Consider the following 19,772-nt stretch of genomic DNA (forward strand, 5'->3'; position numbering starts at 1 on the left):
GAAGAAGACGCGGTGGCGTGCAGACAGGCCAAGGGCGACACCAGAGCAGCCACCTTCTCCACCATCACCCTGAGGCTGTGTCCTGTGCCAACCTAGGTGGCCCTGTGAGTGTCACACTGTCCTTGAACCCTCCGGAGCAGATTTCCCCACCTCTCTCATCCATTTGACTTTCTGGGTGCAGCCTGGAGCTGCTGCTCTGCTTCAGCCTCACCACGATGCTTTTAAGTCTCACTCCCCAGGTCTCACCTGAGGTGGTTTAATACTGCCAGTGAGTCCCAGTTGATACTGGGGACACCTTTGCCCTCGGATAGCAGTCGCGTCCCTGCGGCTGCACTCCTGTCGTGTCGGACCAGCAATGAAGGGCCAGGCTGGGTTAGCGTTTAGTGCCTCAGCCACTGGTTCAGTACATGCCTGCCTTCCTCCCATGCCTGCTTTGTGGTGAGAGGCACTCTGTGGTAGAAGAAACATGTTAAGAAAGCAAAACCCAAGGTGTTGTTCGCCTAGGAATGATATTTAGACATCTGCGTGCACTGGAGCATCTGTGGACGTCACCCAGCGAGATTTAAATGCAGCAGATATCTGCGTGCTGTGAGTCTGGGAGTCGTTGCAGGCTGAAGCTCCAGCTTGATTACACTGGAGAAAAATGGAAATGTGAAAAGTCTCGTAAGCTCTGAACGTCCCTGAGCAGCATCGTAATCACAGAATCAGGGCCAGCTTGGCTTGGTGTGATTTGTTTCATTATGAAACATAATTCTCCCTGGAATTTTAGTTCTTGCCTGCCCTCCACCCCAAAATGTGCCAGCTCACAGCAGAAATTAATGTTGGGGGAGGGAGGATCCGAGTGCGAAGGGGACACAGACGTTTAAATATTGGTTGAACATATGCCGAGCTTCCTTTGATAAAGGCACGCCGAATTAGCGGGGAGGGTTTCCAGTTCTGCCAAGCGAAAACCCTGTGGCCGCGCTTGTGCCGTGCTGGGCTGAGCTGGCCAACAGCCGCTGGTTTCTGCAGTGAATCACTGCAGACCTGGTCCTGGGTTCAGAGGGGCAGGGGAATAACGGGCAGCCGATTGACTCCTCTTGAGGATTTGGCCCCTGGACTTACAGTCCTCATCTAAGGTTTGCTGGAATGTGGTCAGAGAGGTCCCATCCCTGGTGAAATTTTCTTTTGGGGTGTGTCCATGCAAAAAAATGTAAAAGACTTAACTTGGGGTTGAAAAATAACTTCTGTGAGACAGTGTGTTTGTTTTAAGGGCAGTTTGTCGGCCTTTCCCTTCGCTGGCTTTCACAGCAGAGCCGTTGCGGGGTGGTCCCTGCTTGCCATGCCAATGCACCGCGTCAGCCTCATGCGCTGAACCCTGAAACCCTGACAGTTCAGAGCCCTGGGCCGCCTCTGCCCGTGGGCGCTGACTGCGCACGTGCCCTGTTTCCCACGCCATCGTCAGCTCTCGGTTTAATTTTTCCACATCCCTGTACAGCTCTCTATTTACCTTGCAACTGTCATCTTTCTGCCCTGATCAGATCTGCAGGGGCTCTCAGTGCACTGCAAAGTTGGGACGAGGTGATCTTGGAGGTCTCTCCCAACCCAAACCACTCTATGATTCTGTGAAAGGAAATTACGCCGTTGGAGGTAGGAGCAGCTCATCTGAACCAGCAGTCCTGAGGGTGAAGTGGAGCAGCACCCAAACATTCCCGTGCCTCATCCTCTTGCTCCTCTCTAGGCTCATCAGGTGTCCATGTCCTTTCATCTCCAGACAAGTGCCTGGCACCACTCAAACCTCCGCTTGGCACCTGCCCATCATGCAGCATCCAGGCCACAACACCAAGTTTCTGTGCGACCTTTATCGCCATGTTTCACTTCTTTGTAGCTAATCGAAGTTAACGGTGACTTTGTTTAGCACTTCACCCACAAAGTACAGCCCCTGCCTTCCCACCAGCGCCCGCTTCTCCCAGGCAAGATAGGTCACTAGTGGGACACTGCTCCAGGCCACTCCGCACGGGGTAAACCTCCAGCAACCGAAGGAGCTTCCCAGGGACAAATACACCACCTGCACCTCGAAGCTGCCAACGGCAATATCTGCTCCAATATGAACTCTGCACCAAGGGGCACACACAGCCTCGTCGCTCCCAACAAAAGCATCGAGCAGGCAAATCGAGAGCGCTCAAGTGGGAGAGTCTGCAGGCTCAGACTCCCCAAAAGTGCTAGTGTTCCCCCAGAGCAACCTCCATGTTCTCATCCAGGGACTGACTGAGGGAGGTGACTTCTCACCCCACTTTCTGCTCGTTCTGCCTGCCACAGGCCAGGTCTTCACCTCAGATACCTTAAGAGAGCTGCTAAGAGCAGGAATAACTGTCACCGGTACCAAGATGTTCTCTAAGACTTTTCACCCAGTGCCTCCCTGGTTCCTCTGGAGCTGGGTGGTTTATAAACAAGTTGCAGATCAGGCTCTGCACGAGCTCCCTACTGATTCCTTCTGCTTCCCGAGAGCCAAAGGGCACTGGAGTTGTCATGGTTCACTGAGTAGTTAAAAGAGGATAATCATTAACCTGCTGAGGACAGTCCTCCTTTTGTTAGGCCCTTTATCTTGCTAACACCTTGCTAACACGACTGGAGAGGATCTGGGTGACGGGTGGGGATGAGGGGAAGCAATGTTCTGCGTAGCTTGTCTGTTCTCACAAAATCACAGCTGTCCCCAGCGTGGGAGGCGGTGGCGCAGAGCTAAGGTGCGTTTTTACTCCGCTATCAGTCCAGCCTCTTGCCTATGGAGGTGTGGATTCACGTGGCTTTGGTTGAGTTCCAGCCTCAAGCTCCCCAACAGCCGCGGCCAGACCTCCAGAGGCGCTTTGGCTACAGGACACCTTTGGTGTGTTTGCGGGCACGACTTACCGTACAGGTCCTTTGCGCTCAGCTTGGAGGCCCCCTCCGCTTTGCCCATGCTGCCGCTGCAAAAGAAGGAAGGTACAAATAAATGATCAGCTCCCGGAGCTTTTTCACATCTGCTTTCACGCTGCAGCTCGCGCGATAATCGGCACGGCAGCTTTGCAGCTCTCCCGGGGGGACCAGCCCTGCCCCTGCCACATGTGGTACAACTCCGAATTACTTGTCCGACCGCGCCGGCGGCTCCCTGTGCAACCCTAGCTGTTATCCGTACCGTGGGGCCGTGTCACTAAACCCAGGCGCCGGAAACAGGAGCCAGAGGAGCCCGTCTAGGCCTGTCCCCGCTAGAGTTACCTTCGCACGTGGTGTCCCCTGGAGGGACGCTGCTTCTGGAGGGGCTGGTTTAAGGACAGTGGCTCCCAGAGAGGGATAAGCGGGGTTGTTACAGGGAGCAGCAGGTAAACGGAGACTCCTCCACATTATACCTGAGTCCGCCTGAACGTGAGGCAGCGTAAGTGCCAGGATTAGGATCTGGGATTAGCGGACCCCTTTTGAGATGCACTCCTTGAAGGCAGGTGCTCAGGTGTGCAAGGATGGGCGTAAACGCTTGAGTTTTGGGGTGTCAAGTGTCTGTGCGTGGGTCGCATCCCCTGTGGGGCCACCCCCACTATGCCTGGTTGTGTGAGGGAGCACACAGCCAGGAGATGACGTTTCTCCAGCTAAGGCCTGGCTGGGGAGGATCAGAGCGGGACCTCAGGATTTCGGGCGCTGTGGTTTGGTCCTGCACGGTGCAGTGAGCCAGTAGGTGGCCAGTGGCTCCTTTCTGCTCTGTCACCGTGTCCCCCTGAGGGCAGGCGGTGGTTCATACAGCATGAGCAGTGCTCGTACACCCTGCTCTCTGCAGAGCAGGAGAGCTGGTGGCTCTGGCTCCGTCGGGAAGCTGCCAGGGGCTGCTGAGGCCCCCAAGCGTGAGGGGCACGTGAGGTGTGAGGCAGTGATGCTGGCTCTGGCTGCAGCTTGTGAGGTGCCCAGCAAGGGTGAAACAAACACTGGGGACTTGGTGGCGGGGAGCGGGACCGTTAGGAACATCCCCCTGGGGGGGGGAAGGAGCAGCAGTGCCAGCCGCGAGACGGAGGAAGCCCACCACGCAGATCCTTACTTTGATGAGCCAGGGTTGCTGCTGAGGGATCCCTTGAGACTCATGTCGCTTCACAGGACAGGCAACTGCAGCAGAAGCAGAGGAGACAGGGTTAGCGATTAGAAAACCTGCTCTCAGGTGATTTATCAGTGTGCATGCTCCCCTTCCCACCGCTGATTTGGGGTCTCCGAGCAGCAGGGTGGGCAGAGGGGAGCAACCAGGTGGGCACGATGGGGTTTTCATGCTGCTCTCTGCCCTGTGGCTCAGACCCCTCTCACAGCTCTGACCCAGGCTGAAGACCCAGCCCGGGGTGCCTTTCTGAAACCTGTTTCCATAGAGAAAAGTGAGATAATGGTGAACGCTGCTCCACGGGCAGCGTAAGGATGGAGAACAACTTGCTGCCGTGGCTGAGTGCTCGGTGAGAGGCAGGCAGGCTCAAGGCACAGAGTTTTTCCTCCTCTTTCAGATAAGAATTATAAATAATGTGAGAGAGATACAGGCACTGCTCTGAGAGCAGAACTGCAAGGGGGGAAGAAAGAAGGGCAAACAAGGGATAATAAAACCTCAGGGCTGCACTTTGCGTTGGCATCCGAGACATTCACCTCGGCTCTAGCACGTGAGTTGAAGGGAAGCCAAGACAAGGCCTCAGGTTTTTCATTCACTTTTGCAAAGCTCGGGGGGCACCTGCCTGTGGGCTGGGCACTCAGCGCCTCTTTTTCGCTTTGCTTGGCTCGGACTCTGCTCCCCTCACTAAAAGGCGGTCAGAATTCAAAGGTATGGTGTTAAAATACCGAAGGAAGAAATGAACCAGTGTCTCCAGTGGGATTTCCTGTGAGGGGACCTTTGAACGTGCTTGGTGTGTGCCGCAGGGCCGCTGTGACAGCCGTCCCTGGCAGGCAGAGCTGCCTCGCGAAAGCTTTTCTTCGCTGAGCTTGGCCTAAAGTGTGTGGGATCTCTGGGGAATACTCTGGAGTCATCCCTGGCTCCTGGGATTTCCCCTCTGGAGGCTGACAGTGCTGCAGGGCTTGTTGGATCGCCAGCAGCGATTCCCTACGCGTACGCGCAGACTGCGTGGAGGACCCGGCACGTTTCGGCTCAGCCTCACGCTGAGCCCGCTTTGTATCACAGTACTCCTCAGCGCTGAGACGCTGTTGGAAGTTGCTTTGAAGCGCGTTTTGTAGCCAGTATGTGAAATTCTACCTTTTTTCATCTCTCTTGTGGTTGATACTGAAATCCATGCGCGCGCACGCAGATATAAGTTCATCTACACATCAGAATAGAAACTTGGTGTGCTGCCAGCCCCTCTGAGCGTAATAAAACCCGCCTCTGCGCCCAGGCTTGGGTACCTGTGAATTTTTCCTCTGTTAATAGCTGTCTGCTGGTTTCCTCTTACAGTCCTCACGCTGGTCCTATCTCCCAGATCTGTGTGCATTAGCATAAGGTACGGAGAAAGGGGCATGCGCGCTAATAAACCCCGCTCTGCCCTGTTTACTTCACTTACACCATCTGATCACTGCAGTCCCATGGCCCGTGATCACAGCTGGGAATGTTTCTGCGTGTTAATGTAATATTTCTGGCTCCCTTTCCCTTACTGCCCCAGGGCTGTGTCCTTAATGGACTGAAATCCAGTTACTCCAGCAAGTGAGTGGCACCCAGTTCGGCCGGCGGAGCTCACAGCTTGCTCCCGGGCCCCAGCCGTGAAGCCGAGGAGGAACCAGGGATGCAGCCAAGGTCACTCCAGTTTGTGTTTCTCCTTCACGAGCTCTGTCCAAAAGCCAGACTCTGGGGACCTGCTCCTGCTTTTAGAGGAACCCACCTGGTCAAAACCTTTGTGGGTGAAGCGGGACCAGCCGTAAAACGAGCTGATTCTTGATCTCCTGGCAGTGAATAAGAAAGTACTGAGGGGATAAGCTGGGCTCCCTAGAGCAAGGCAGGATAAGCTACCGTGTCCCTCTGCCAGTGGAAACGTCACTGGACCCCGCAAGTGTCAGAATGGCTTGCCAACGCGCTGCCTGAATTGGGAACACCCACCACCCACAGAAGAGCAGAAGGTTTTGTGTCACTCGCAGTCCCATTCATACCCCGACGCTCCCACGGTCTTCTGCCTGGCCAAGCAGAAGCTGTAAGGCATTCGCACCGCTGACATTTCAGCAAGGGACTGATCATAAACTGCTCCTTCTGACGCATCCGATGGAGTGATCCCTGGTCCACCTCGGCATTTCTAACGCAGCAAACCCCGGTGGCCCCCCTCCCTTCGCCCAGTGCCGCTCGCTGCAAGGTCATCCTCGCTTCCAGGGTGCCTGCACCCGAAAGAGGGCATGAAACTGGAAGCAGTGCGAGCACCTGCCAAGTCAGCAGGTCCTTATCCTGCTGGGCAACCTTCTCTTTATTTATTCATGCTATTTTCATTATTTAACCTTTGCCTAGTTCTTACCGCTGCTTTAAGGGCCGTGTCTGTGTTCAAACTCGCGTTAATCGAAATGAGGGTGTGGTGTGGTGCTGGCCAAGGTAAACCAGGACGGAGCCTCGTGCCAGAGCTTTTAATTCAGTGTAAATTGCCTGATATTAATTGCATGCTAGCTGGCAAACTGGGGGGGGGGGCATGTTTCCAAGGGGCTGGAGACTTTATAATGATTTTGCTAACTCGAGAGACAACCGGACTTGAATACGATGAAGACGGGGCTGAGAGTGCTTCACCTCTAAATGTGGAAGGAACCAAAGCTAAGACGCAAGAGATGAGGTGGGGTTACGGCTGACCGGCCTCAAGAGCTCTGACACACACGTTGTCTTCTCCACACTGTCCTTTCAGCTGTGGCTCACGCTTCCCCAATGAGGGGGTTCCTCATCTCCCTCGTACCTCCCTGTAGGGTGCAGCTGCTTTCTTCTCCTTCCCAGCAGGGTGAGCGTGCGTAGGAAGGGAAGCGAGAGGCAAATTTAGCAGTGTTTTTCCGTGGGTCACCGAGAAAGTCAGTGTGAGAGTGGTGTTTAATGGGAGAGGGGCTGCAGCAGCTAAGCCAGGCTCAAGTTCTGGTCGCGGGGACAGACGGCAGCACTGCGCTTCTGCTGGGGGGACTTAGAGGGGAGGCGTAACTGCCTGGCTAACGCCTGGCACCGTGACCCGTCCCAGGCCAGGGGATCTCTGGTGCTGAAGCAGAGGGCCTTAGGGAGACAGCAGAAGGCAGTGCTAACGGACACGGAAGTGGGTGAAGTCGTCTTGTCCTTCAAAGCAAAGGAAATCTCACTCCCTGACTTTCCTGTCCTATCCTTGGAGGTCAGATATCCTCCCAAAGACACTCAGAGTCACGACAGCAGCCTGGCATTGTTGTCTGTGCCGCGTTTCTGTACTTTTACAGCAAGTGGAAGCGGGCCATGCATTGTTTGACTTTCTTTGCGTCTCTTTGAAGAGGGAGCTGCGACGTTGCAAGGGTGGAGAAGCTCTCTGGGAGTGGAAACAATAATAGCTCTCTTCTCTGTGGGCCAGTCCCTGCTATTGTCATCCATTATTTTTATTAGGAATGCTTCTCCCTTGTCTGCTGGGGTCATGCATTTTTGTTCTTACAGCACATGGAAAGGGATTGTGAAAACTTCTGAGCTTTGGGTGAAGACTGGACAACTTGAAAATGTGTGGGTTTTAGGGCTATTATTATTCTAATCACCACTAAAAACAGCAGCAGCATCTAGTGTTTGTGAGTGCTTTTCGTCATGGGTCTCCTACCTGGAGCCGCGATACTGATGGTTTAACCAATGTGTCTCAAACAGGGGTCAAACAAGGTTTGATTGCTGTAGCCCAAAGCGTTCTTTGAGCATGTTGGACCAGCTGGAATGACGCCAACCTGCACAGTGGTCCCTTACACCCCGTCGGGTCAGCCCGAAGGCGGCAGTGGGCAATGGCTTCACTGCAGCACGTGTGAAATGCTCGAGGACGTGGCGAGGGACGTCTCTGCGCCAAGCGGACTGTGGGACTTGGGCACGGGTGACATCCGTGTGATGGAAACGCTGCCCGGGGGTCCCGCCTGGGGCGGGAGGGGGCATATATGACAAGGTGCTGCTGTCTGTGCGAGTGTCCCGTGCCAACTGGATGGGGCAGGCAGAAATACTAGATTAGCCAAAGCCTCAGCACGTAACGTAAAGCGTCATTTAGAAACATTAGCTGGCGACCACATGATGTTATCTTTTAAACTCCCCGGGACAACAAAGCGCCGTCTGTTCGGGGTGCTGGCTGTTTTCATGAGGGAACGTCACGCTGGGGAAAGCCGTTTGATGGGCTGTCCCGCAAAGCGCAGCCCGCTTGTCCTCGCGGGAGCAAAAGCAGCACAGGCGCTGTGATAGACGTATCCTGCCCTGTCCGTGCTCCAGGCAGCCCCCCGGCGCCGGAGACTGTCCTGCCCGCTCCCGCGATCTGTCCTGCCCACTGCAGGGGTGGGCCTGGCAGATAGGCAAGGCTGCAATCCCACATCAATCCACTAACAAACAGCTTTCGGGTACTGGGAAGCACCGGGATCTGTGTGCTCAGTCCTCCTCGTGTGGCACCGAGAGATCTAAACTCACATGGTCTGGTTTAGATCTCTAAAAGTGCTTGTGAGATGGACCCTGGGAGCCTGCGGCAGACCTGAGAACTTAACCTGGGTCTCGTGTGTCCTGGTCCAGCCTCCTAAGGATGAAACCACCCTTCTCCTGCTTTTCGTCGCTTTTCTGAGCCTGCCAGTAAGGATGCCTGTCACGGCTCACCAAAAGTGACTTCACAATTCTGTTTTAACCTGCTGCTGGTGATTCCTGCTTTGAAATGGGGAGCACATCCAGCCAATATTTCTCAGAATCTGGTGACCCTAGGAGTCCCCGTTCTCATCTGCATTGAGATGTCTTCACAGTGCCCCAAGTTTTGGAAAGCGGTGCCCTCCCATGGCACCCTTTCACGTTACCCTTCTAGTGACGGAGCCACTTGAGATCGCAGGTCGCTTTGGGAAGACTCTAGCCCCTATGGAAGAGGTGAGCGTGACCGCGTGCGTAGCTTCGGGGTGTGCATGGCCCACACCATGGTACAGGAGTTAGTCACGGGCGGCGAGTCCAACCTGCTAGGTGTCTGGAAGAAACACTCCCTGCTCTGTAGAAGGGATTTTTCGCATTGTGGACACTGTCCAGAAGACGAGCACCTGGATAAATATAACCCAGCCCAACGGGTCAGCGTAGGTCCGAGCAGAGAAGAACCAAACGTTCTCCAGCCTCCACAGGAGAAACGGCAGCAGCTCTGAGGCAACTCAGATCTACCGCCACCCTATACCAGCTTTGATGGACCCCGATTGCTGCTTTTTATTTAAGAGCCCGTCCCTCCTTGTGAGCTTTGCCCTTCCATGCTGTGTCCTGCAGAGCACCAGGGTAAGATTTAGACCCATTGCTGAGGATCACACCAAAGAAGGCTGGCCCTTATTCACTCACGTCCTCAGAAACAGTAATTTGTGCTTAAAGAGTGTTTCCCGGGAAAATATTTAGGCAGACTTCCCAGCGTTGAGAGGGAAACACCCACAGCTTGTCCAGCAGCTGGGCTTGGCAGGAGTGGTCCCTGGGCGATCACGCAGCCCGGCTAGATCGCAGTGGGGATTTGGAGGCAATGTGTCCGCTGGCTTTGCTATTGATGCCCCGTGGGGCTGACGCGGAGGCTTGGGAGTTAATGCTCGGAAACACAAACAGATACCACGGAGCAAAAGCGCCAGTATTTACAAATTCCCGATGCGAGATTCACAAACGACCTGGAGAGAGCGTGGGAAGTTACCCCCTGTGCCCCCCAACACACACACTGACCCACGCTTGTGCGTGGCCCTTTCCAGTCCGTAGGTGATGCGCACGCAGACCTTAATTCAGGTCCAGGCCGGGAGTCCGGGCAGCTCCGGGTGCCCACGGAGGTCAGCGTGGGCGAGGAAGGCTCTGCAGGCTAGCTGAACCAAATCAGGAGCTTTTATATTCCTGCCAGAAGGTAAAACCTTCCCTCAAGAAACCCAACCAAAGGCAAGTCCAGACAGGGCCCTGCTCTATAAATACCCAGGGAAAATGCACAAATAGCCGCAGTCTCCACGATCCTGGGAAAAAACCTGGCAGCTGAGTCCACCGCCCCTCTGAAAGACGTGTTTGCAGAATCCCGGTGCTGAGTCACGGCTCCTGAATTTACACTTCTCCTCTCTGTCGGAGGAATCCCGCAGAAGCCGAGTGGAGGAAAACCACGGGGCGGGCTGGGGCTTGCTCTGCGTCTGCTGAGCCCGTCTCTGCCGGGGGTACCGAGCTGCGCGTCACTGACGCTTGGGCTGCAGTTTAGCAAGCCGGAGAACCAGACCCAGAAACAGCATGCCAGATGTGCACAGATGCGTCTGGAAAGGTGGGAGGCGACAGATGAGCATACCTTGTTTAAAAGCTCATTAAATGGTTTAAACTAAAAGACCCTGGTTCAAAACTTCCTGAACGGGAGAAAGTGCGATGTGAGTCACTCGCGTTCCCCAGGAAGAAAAAGCGTGATGTGTTCCCCAGGCTTCCCGGGAAGGGCAGCAGTGCGGGGAATTTGGAGGCTGGTGCTGGCCGTGGGACGGACTGGGCAGGACGTCAGGGCGAGGCTGGAGGGCTCCAGCCGTCATGTGCCAGTGCTGGCACGCCTGGTACCCAGGGAGTTGGCTGAAGAAATGCACTGGTGGTTGTCGTACTGAAGATTTCTCTGTCCTGCGTCCTTATTCAATCCCTCCTCCCCGCAATGATCCCCTTTTCCTAGCCTGGTGCTGGACCGTGAGCGCAGGATCACCGGCAGCAAGGGGCTTATAGCTGTGATTTGTAGGCGGACAAATCACATGAATGAAAGGGATCCTTCTTATTTTCTCTGTGTAGAAATCAGGACGGGGATGCCAGGCCAGTAAAAATAGGGAGTGACTCTGCGTGTGTGTGTCATATTCCAGAGCAGGATGGATAACGGCCCAAGGCGCTGCCCTGTGCTGCTCCAGCCTGAAGGAGGGCATTGAATCGCCTCCACGTTAGGAAAACACCAAACCCCGTGCGCAACTGGCAGCACGCTCCTGTCTCCTGGCTGTATAGACTCCCAGAGCTGTTCCTCGTGTGCACCTTGCTGTATAGCGAGAATCTCTCATTTCTCTTACGGCTTTTCCAGGCTGAAACAGCTGGGAGACTCGGCAAAAGGCTGGCACCGGCGGGGCAGGATGGGCTAGTGGCCAGGGATGGAGAAAGGGGGAAGGGTTCCTGCTGCGTCCTGCTGCTTCGCGCAGCGGTGCAAGTCTCTGATTGAGGGCACAGCAAAGTGCTCTGTGTGGTGGGACTTCAGGGGAAAAAGCTGAGCTGCTCAGGGCTGTCACATCCACGCTTGCAAGGTGGTGGTGTGCTTATGCAAAGTACCCGTAGCAGAACTGCTTCTTCCAGGAGCTTTGAAGCCATCTGGTCCAAGCACGAGTGCCGTGTCTGCACTGGTAACACGTGCAGACACGGTAACACGGGGTGGTCCTTGTTAGTTGACGGGCATCGGTCGTTCCTTGCCAGCGTGGCCATACAGGTGGGTGAGAGATCGGCCTTTGCTGTCAGGATGGCTTTGAGCTAATCACTCAAGTACCTTAATTGTTCATTAAACGATTGTTTTAATGTGTGCGTACACTGTGACCGCACCTCGCATGGATACTGTGCAGTCCTCACAAGCTAGCCTCAGCAGCCCTAGCGTGTTCCTGCTTTTACAGGAGACCTGTAAAAAGAAATACATCTGGCAGGCCAGTTCATTGTCCACATCACTTCCCAGCAAAGGCCTGAGCCCCGGGAGGATGGTGATATTAAACCTGAACATCACTTGCCTGGCTAATGCCGGCCTAAACGGGCTGAAATGCTTCTGGTCAGGCTGAGGAGTGGCTGCTCCCTCACCAGCCCTCAGGAGGGGCAGGAGGAGTTCTGTTTTTAAGTTAACTCCTCCGCGCCGACCGGTTTGTGAGCAAGACAGAGGCGTTGAGACCGATGGGCCGTTTCCACCACCTCCTCCTAAAGGAAGGGCATTTTTGGTCCCTCCCTGAAAGGCTGATTCACTTGCCTGGCAGAAACTCAGGCACGCAGCAGGACAGTCGGAGTGCCGAGAGCCTTTTCTTGGTCAGAGAAAAGCTTGTTATTGGGCGGAGTGCCACTTTGGGAACTGCGTTTAGCTTCAGTTTCTCTCCAGCGTGGTCATCTCTGGGATTGCAGCGAGATTGGTAAATCTGAACCAAGAAATGCTCCTCTCCCTGCATGGGAAGTCACAGCGTGGTATTGTTACCCAAAGAAGGGGAGGGGGCTGCAGCCTGTCCCCCTCTGTCCGTACCAGTGAGCGGCTCCTTCCCTCTGCTCCCTGCTCCCTGTCCAAACGGCTGCCTACCCCACTTGGGGCTGGGAAGCGAATGCATCGCTAATTCTCATTTCCTGCTGTAAAACTTGCCCTGGGGTTTTCACTGGGAGGGTGGGGCACGAGATTTCAGGGAGGAGGTTCATCTCTTGAAAAGCACATTTGACGTTTAAGGCTTTTCCAGCCTTTTTCAGACTAATCGCGCCAACGCTCCTTGCCATCTCTTCCCACCCCATTTTGTGCTTCCTACCCATATCCTGCCTGTGTATTTTTGGCCACTTGCTAACAATTCATTTGAGCTCAAACTTGGAACATGGGAGCTGGGCTCTGAGTGTCACTGCAGGAAAACAAGCTGACTCCAGTTTAACCAGCTCACTGAGCTGGTGGCAACCACGCGCCCAGAGATGTGGCAGGGTTCAGGTCAGCTTTTGGTGCTTACGGGGGTGTTCAGCCCCTGGAAATGCACCGGGGGCTCTGAGCAGGCTTCTTTCCTTTGACGCGAGGTGACAGTCGCATCTCCTGAGGACGGAGGATGCGCGGGGTCTTGCTCGGGGCTGAGGATGTAGCTTGGATCACCAAGGGTGTAAGGTCCACCTGGCTCCGGGGAGCGGGCTGTGCTGCTGAGGCTGGGAATGAGTAACAAATGGCCGTGCAGCAGCACTTGGGCGTTTTTTAGCAGCAGTCTGATCCAGCCTTTTTCTTTCTGTTGTTGGTATTTTCATATAGATGTCATGGTAAATAAAGTTCTTCATGGAAAATTGTGATTTATCACTTCCCAGTCACCTCTGAAAGGCAGTAATGGGAGTTCATCAAAACGTGCTTTTGCTGTCAGTCAGTTATTTGTTTTACCTGCAAAATGCTGAGATTTTTGGGTTCTCACAGAGAATCCCCTTAGGAACTGTAAGGTTGAGTGCTGGTGCAAAATATTTAACCAAACTTTCATGCCCAGCTGAGGATTGCCCTGCTCTGTCTTTGGACCCGGACAAGATGCACAGTGACAGAACGCAGCGAGGGGAAGAGAACCAGGTGTTATCCTCAGAAAGCCCATGCAGGGAACTCGCTCCTTTCTTAACAAACAGACTGCACCTCAGAGAGGAGATTTCAGCCCATCAGTCTGGCAGGGGTCTCCTGCGCCTCTTTCAGCACATCCTTTAAGCTCTGCAGGGCTCTGCTCCCGTCGGTGAAAGCGCACCAGACAAATTCCCAACCTCACAAAGAGGAATACACGACCGACGGTGAGGGGGGAGCTACCGCGGTGTGGAGGACATGAGCAACACGGGTGCCAGGCTGGAAGGGGCAGGGGACTGTCCGTCAGGGATGAGCTGCAGTCAGTGCCTGGCGTTCCCAGGGGGATGGACGCACGTGCAGCTGACCCAAATGGGCTCATGTATTGCCTGCTCGCTTCAGCCTCTTTTTAAGCAGCTCCCCTTGCTGTCCCGTGTGTGACTCTTGACGGAGCTGTAGCATTTGAAGCCTCTGTCAGCAGAGTCTGCTGGAGAGTCCTTGCATTAACCCCTGGGGATGCTGTGAGATACAGCAATCCCGTTCCGGTAGTTCCTCTCCCTGCTTTTAAACTCCTGCTTGATTTTTGTTCTGAAACCTGCGCTAAAGACACGCGAATGGTCCTGGTTCTACTGTGTCACAGTCTCGGTTCCAGGAGCAGCTTCAGCACTTCCCGCTCTCCTGCTGTCCCTGGCCACCACCTCATCCCCAACGCCTGTGTGTGGGGACACTCCACCCCGCAGTGGAAACCGATGGGGCTTCAGCCCTGTTCCCCCAACGTGGACGTTTTTTTTAACTCGCTGGGTTATTTTCCAGCCCCACAAGCTGGCACAGAGAAGGAGCGGCACAGAGCGCGAGCAGCTGGGAGTGGTGCAAGCCGGCATCGCTGCCAGCTACGGAGCCTCCTCGTGCGTGTGTGCAGGTGATCCTCTGTCATCTGGGTTGGTTTGTGATGTTTGGGCTTTCCAGTAAAGCTCCCAAGCACTGCAGATGAGGCCAGCCAGAGGGGTTTTTGCCGCGTGAACAGCCAGTTACACAGTAACCAGAACGGTCCCACGAGAGATTGTTCCAAAACCAAAAAAAATGTGTTCCCTTTGCCCTTTGTTTCGTTTAGAATAGAAGGATGTGTGAGGCTCGGTTTATCAAAAGAATTTAAATGGCAGTTTCTAATCTTACGGTGCAGAAATGTTTAAACAATCTTGCCGCAAAAAAAAATTAATCTCCTACAAGGCCAAGGAAGAAAAAGCACAAGATGAGAGCCTGGGAGGGCGATCTGTCGGCTGGGCTGGGAGAGAAACCAGGAGTGACCGCAGGGCTGGGAAGGGGAGAGAAGAGTTTCCTGCAGTGTCTCAAAGAGGAAAGCCACCCCTGCATGCCCAGAGGAGCTTGGCACAGGGGTTTCTGGTCCCAAAAAGCTAAAGCTCTGCAGGGGGACACAAAGGAGATGCTTTCTGCTGCAGGAACTTCAGCACTGTGGGGCAGGTTGCCCAGAGAGGTCGTGCCATCTCCGTTCTTGGAGATTTTCAAGAAGAGACTGAGTGCAGCCCTATGCAGCCTGTTCTGATTTCAGAGCTGGGCTGCTTTGGGTTGGAGAGACCTCCTGAGGTCCCTTCTGGCCGGAATGACCCTGCGATCCTCAGAGAGGAGAGGGGGAAGGAACAAGGAAGCCCTTTCATGCCAGGTGGGCAAGCTGTGTTTGCAGGGGTCGGGGCTGTTGGAGGACGGCACGCAGTTGTGCCAACACAGGCCACGTGGATTCTCCTGCAGCCGAAGGAGGAGGCGGGGGTGGTGTCTGCCACAACATGTGGTTTCGAACCAGTGAGCTCTCCTCACTGGAGTGGCAGTCTTTAGGGTACACCGATCCTTAAATGAGAAAAGGTTTGCAGAAGCAGGCTTGTGTCTAAACGTGCACATGGAAGAACCTGGCATATTCTGGGAAGGTCATTTTGCAGGAAGGGGCAGGTGGCCCTGAGAGCACAAGAATACACCTGGTTTTGAGAGAGACAGGGAATCTCTGAACGGAGAAACCAAAGTCATTTATCCTCTACCTCAGCAAATACCAACTTTCCTGACAGCAGAGCTGCAACCCTGGTAGCCAGCCCTCCTGCACAGCTCTCCTTCAACTGTGGATAAATAGAGGTACGCGTCATTTTTAGCCCTTTCAGTAATTCCCCTGGCCCGGCTTTGGCGGGGATGCAGCCCTGCTGCCCACAGCTGTCTGCAAGAGGATGTTGCCAGCCCTTCATGAAGATGCTCTTTCAGCAGCTGGGCTGGTGGAGCTCACTTGGGCTACAGCAAAGTGCTGTTCCCGGTGCTCCCCGGCCAGCCGCTCCTCAGTCCTGCCCTGTGGACTAACTGTGGGCAAGAGATTAGCGTGGGCCTGCTGCTAAGCTGGATGTCATGAGCTAACCAAGTCCTCTGTCAGCCTGAGTTGGTGGGGGACAGAATTCTGGGACAAGAGGACCTGAGTGCCAGTCGCCCATGCGGCGCTGGAGCAGAGCGTGGCCGCTGCGAGCAGCATCTTGGCAGCTACACACGCTTGTCTTGGCAAGGACCGATCGTGTTGGAGTCGGCGTCACACGCTGCGCTGCAGGAAAAACACCAGGGACTGCCGAGGGTGGTGACAGCCCAGATGTCTCCCACAGTCTCCGCTGCGTTACAGCGTTCTGCTAACCTTTGACCGTGTGCTCACAAGGTCCTGGCAGGCAGGGACAGAGAGCAGGAGTGTCTCTGGGCTCGTGCCAGCTGTGGAGCAGATGTTCTGGGGACCTGTCTGGTCTAGTCTGCATGGGACCCTGGCAGGCGGGCTTCGGCTGCTCAGCTCGTTTCTTCCAGCCACCCTGAGACCTCACTTTGTAGGCTGTGATTAAACATCCATGACGCTCCCTTCCACTGAGCAGCCGCTGGGGCTGGAGCTGGAGCCTCTCTCCCCCTTTCCATCCTCCTTTTTGGCTCAGAGGAGCCAGAGCCAGCTGCCTGGACCTGTGACAGCCCGTCGCCTCTCCTGTCGCCCGTGCTCAGCTCCTGCTCGCGTGGCGTTGGGAGCACACAGGCGGCTGTAGCACAGGTGGGTGCCCAGAGGAGAGGACAAGAGCAGGACAGGTGCACGGGGAGCCTCTGCAAAATTTCCTGGCCTCCAGCAGGGAGATTTGAGAGCTCCTGGTACCCTTTTTCATCCCTGAGTATGTCCAACTGCCAGCCTGTGTAAACTTCTGATGTCCTGCGTGGCCTGTGGCAAGATGCTCGCAGCTCGGCTCTGCGTGGTGTGCTCGTCTCCTGTTATTCATGCCGTGCTTGCCAGCTGCCAGTTCCGTGGGACGGCCCCAGCTCTGTTACCAGCAAACAACTGTTCCCTTATCACTGCCTCCGTGCCACGGGCAGCGGCGCAGCTCTCGAGGAGAGCGGCACCTCCGCTGTCTGTCTGCCAAGCTGAAGAGCACTGGAAGTTTCATAACTTCAGTCACACGTACAGGGGCCCTTCCTTCTTTATTTTTAAGCTCGGAGCAGATGCGGCAGCGCAGAGGAGCGGTGGGAAAAGGGTGCTTCCATGTCAGGAGGAAGCCTGATGGCCTGACCACGCCTAGGGTGTTACCTGCTCATACTGGCAAAGCCCAGCACGGCTCGGGTACATTTACTCTCCATTTATCCTGTTGAACCTGCTCCTGCTCTGTGTACTGCAAGTGCTGCAGCTCATCTGACCAAACTGCAGCTTTTCTGGCTTTTTTTTTTTTTTTTTCCAACTGGTGAAACTTTATCAGCCTTTTTTTTCCAAGCAGTAGTAGATCTGCAGTTAACCCTGAGAGCCTTTCATGGCACGTTTACTCTTCCACTCTGCCCCCTCTATTGCAAAAAAGCAGGGGGGAAAAATCCAACCCAACATTTTCCCCATATTATTCACATCCAGGCTGCTCTGGCTTCATTTGAGCGCCTGGCTGGAGTGAGCACGCACCTGGGTACTGGGCTGGGCGCTCCCTTACCCAGCCTGGGCTCTCTGCTATGGAAATTCTGCAGGGCTGGCTGGAGAACGCTGGCTTACACTTGGGCATCAGCCCTTTGGCTTCAGTGGGGCAAATTGCTGTTTGCATCGCCTGGATGTACCACTCTCCTCCTGCCATTTCTCAGGTGTTGGAAAAATAGAGGTGAATCAGCAACACACCTGCCCGTGTGGCCAGGATCTGGAGATCATCTAGAGATGCTGGCCTGCAGGACTCCTTCCCCTGCCAGCCTGAGAGACCTGACTCTCTTCTCATGTGGATCTGAGCACGGATCAAGCCTGTTGAAGTCCCTCTAATTCCAGTCAGGGGATTTGCAAAACTCTGTAGTGGTCAATGAACATCGACTGAGGAGCCGTCCCCCACTACCTAACCTCACACCAGGCAAGCAACATCCACGCCTGCACAGGCTGCCTGGATATCTGTTATTCCTCTTCTTTTTTTCAAGGAGTTTTGGAAGTCCCGTATCTGAGCCTAGGAGCAATGCCCAGAGCATCGGGTACTGAAAACAAGAGGGGCTGCCTTGCTGCGTGAAAGCCGGTGTTACGGGTTAACACGGAATGGCCAGACACAAGTCCATTCGCTTCTCCCCCAGAGGAAGGCAGGAACATCTTCCCAGGGAGCGGAGAGGTTTAATTAGTGCTCCCTTCTGCCCAGAGCCCGGCTCTCCTGCTCCGTCTCCTCTGGTGAACACAGCTGTAATTAAGAGGCAGCAGTGTCAGGAACGGGAGCAGGCTCCAGCCTGTGATTTATTAAGGGGTGTCGTGGGTGCAATTACCTTTCTCTCTCCTCCTCTCCCTCGTGTTTTTAAAAAGTGAATTTACTGATGAAAGGAGCGTCCTGGGCTCAGGCACCTCTGTGTTTATCTCCAGCACAGACAGAGCAAGGGCAGAGTCCCTCCTTTTTCCTCCATACAGTTGCCAGTGAAAGCCTCAAACCTGACTTGGAGGACGTTGTGTCCACAAGTTGCCGCTCCAGCCCAAGCCCCAACCCTCGGTGACCGCCTGTGAGCAGCACCTGAGCCGAGGGCAGCACCCACCATCGCCAACCATCTCCTGCCAGCAGTGGCGGGGCGAGCAGCCCCCAGAGGAGTCCTGTCGGTGGTCGTGAGGAGCGAGCAGCAGCCTGGGACATGCCGCTTGCCTTGTCCCCAGCAATGAGGTGGGGCAGGATTTGGGGTTTGCTTTGCATTTGCTGGTGCAGAAATCCGGGGGAGCACACGGCTTTGGGTGGCAGCTCCAGTTCTCCTGGCAGCCAGCACCTCTAACGTGTGAAGAGGTGAGAACTATCTCAGCTCCTAGGTAGTTCCCACTTCTGGTCATCTTCAGCGAGAGAAAAGTTACGTGTAAACAGTCTGGGGGAGGTGATGTTGATTGGACTGGGCCTGTCTGCTTGATCTTAATCGCTGTTCTGCCAGCGGCAGTGTTTCACTTTCTGAATTACTCAGCGGTGGCGAGCATTACTGCTGGGTGGCTGAACTTTGGTTTATTGCCATTCAGATGGTCTGCACTTTACCTTCCTAGGACATAAATCTGGACGTGTTGAGACTGATAAGATGGCGGGAGGGTGGCGGGGGGAAGGAAGCAGGAAGGACAAAATTCAAACAATTTCAAATTATAAAAAGTTTTTGGGGGCCAGTACCCCAGCTGGAAACAAAAAAAAAGAGTAGGCATTCACTGGCCCGTTCCAAGCTGGTGCTGAAAGCCCCCAGCCCACCAAACGTGGAGCGTTACTGCTCCACCAGCCTAGGGCAAGGCTGGGTCAGAGGCCTGTGAGCCATGAGGGCTCATTTGTGCCGCACCTGCCCATCACGACAGACAGGGCTGTTGCAAAATCAGCTGCCCCTTCCTGTCCTGGGTCCTGGTGCCCATTGCCCTGGGGGTGCTCAGCTCCTCCATCCCAGCTGGAATCTGCTTGCAGGAGCTGTCACCTCCAGGCTTCACTTGGTCCTTCAAACCAAATCGGGGCCAAGGGAGCTTGTCTGGCCGCTTCGGCGGCTGTTCTGGGGCAGCTGAGCAGGCAGAGCCTGTGGCTCCCCACCTTTGGCTTCCTCTTCCCGTGGGCTGGGAAGCTGTTGGTTTTCTCCCTCAGCGGAACCTCAGTGGCAGCCAGCACGTTGCAGTAACGCCCCTGGGAGCACTTGGGGAATGGGAAAAAGAGCCAGGCTCTCCTGGGGAATTGCCGCGCAGGTGAATGGGGAAGATCTCCAAACCGGTCCAGCACCCAGCCGCACACCCTTCCCTCCCTGCTTAATTGCGATTCTTCCTGATTTATCTGGACTACCAGGAAATAAAAATACCAGGGCTCTTTTGGTTAACCACCCCCGGCGTCGTGCATTTCAAGCTTGCGGGCGGCGCCATCCCCTCTTGCTGCCTGGGAAAGGCCGAGCTCTCTGGTGCGCGGAGGTGGCCTTGTTCCTCCGAGA

At 54.9% G+C, this 19,772-nt stretch overlaps 1 protein-coding gene across 1 annotated transcript in view; it reads right to left on the reverse strand.

The window, feature by feature from the left end:
• EPS8L2 (EPS8 signaling adaptor L2) overlaps positions 1–19,772 on the reverse strand; it is a 56,669-nt gene that overhangs the window by 33,352 nt on the left and 3,545 nt on the right. The window contains exons 2-3 of the mRNA XM_086750120.1: positions 4,037–4,101; positions 2,887–2,942 (exon numbers count right to left, since the gene is read on the reverse strand). Coding sequence (XP_086606246.1) covers positions 2,887–2,942; positions 4,037–4,080 — 100 coding nt within the window. The 5' untranslated portion in view covers positions 4,081–4,101. The remainder of the gene's footprint in view (positions 1–2,886; positions 2,943–4,036; positions 4,102–19,772) is intronic.

Source organism: Chlamydotis macqueenii, chromosome 5 (assembly GCF_036417535.1).
Source record: "Chlamydotis macqueenii isolate bChlMac1 chromosome 5, bChlMac1.mat, whole genome shotgun sequence".
NCBI lineage: Eukaryota > Metazoa > Chordata > Aves > Otidiformes > Otididae > Chlamydotis > Chlamydotis macqueenii.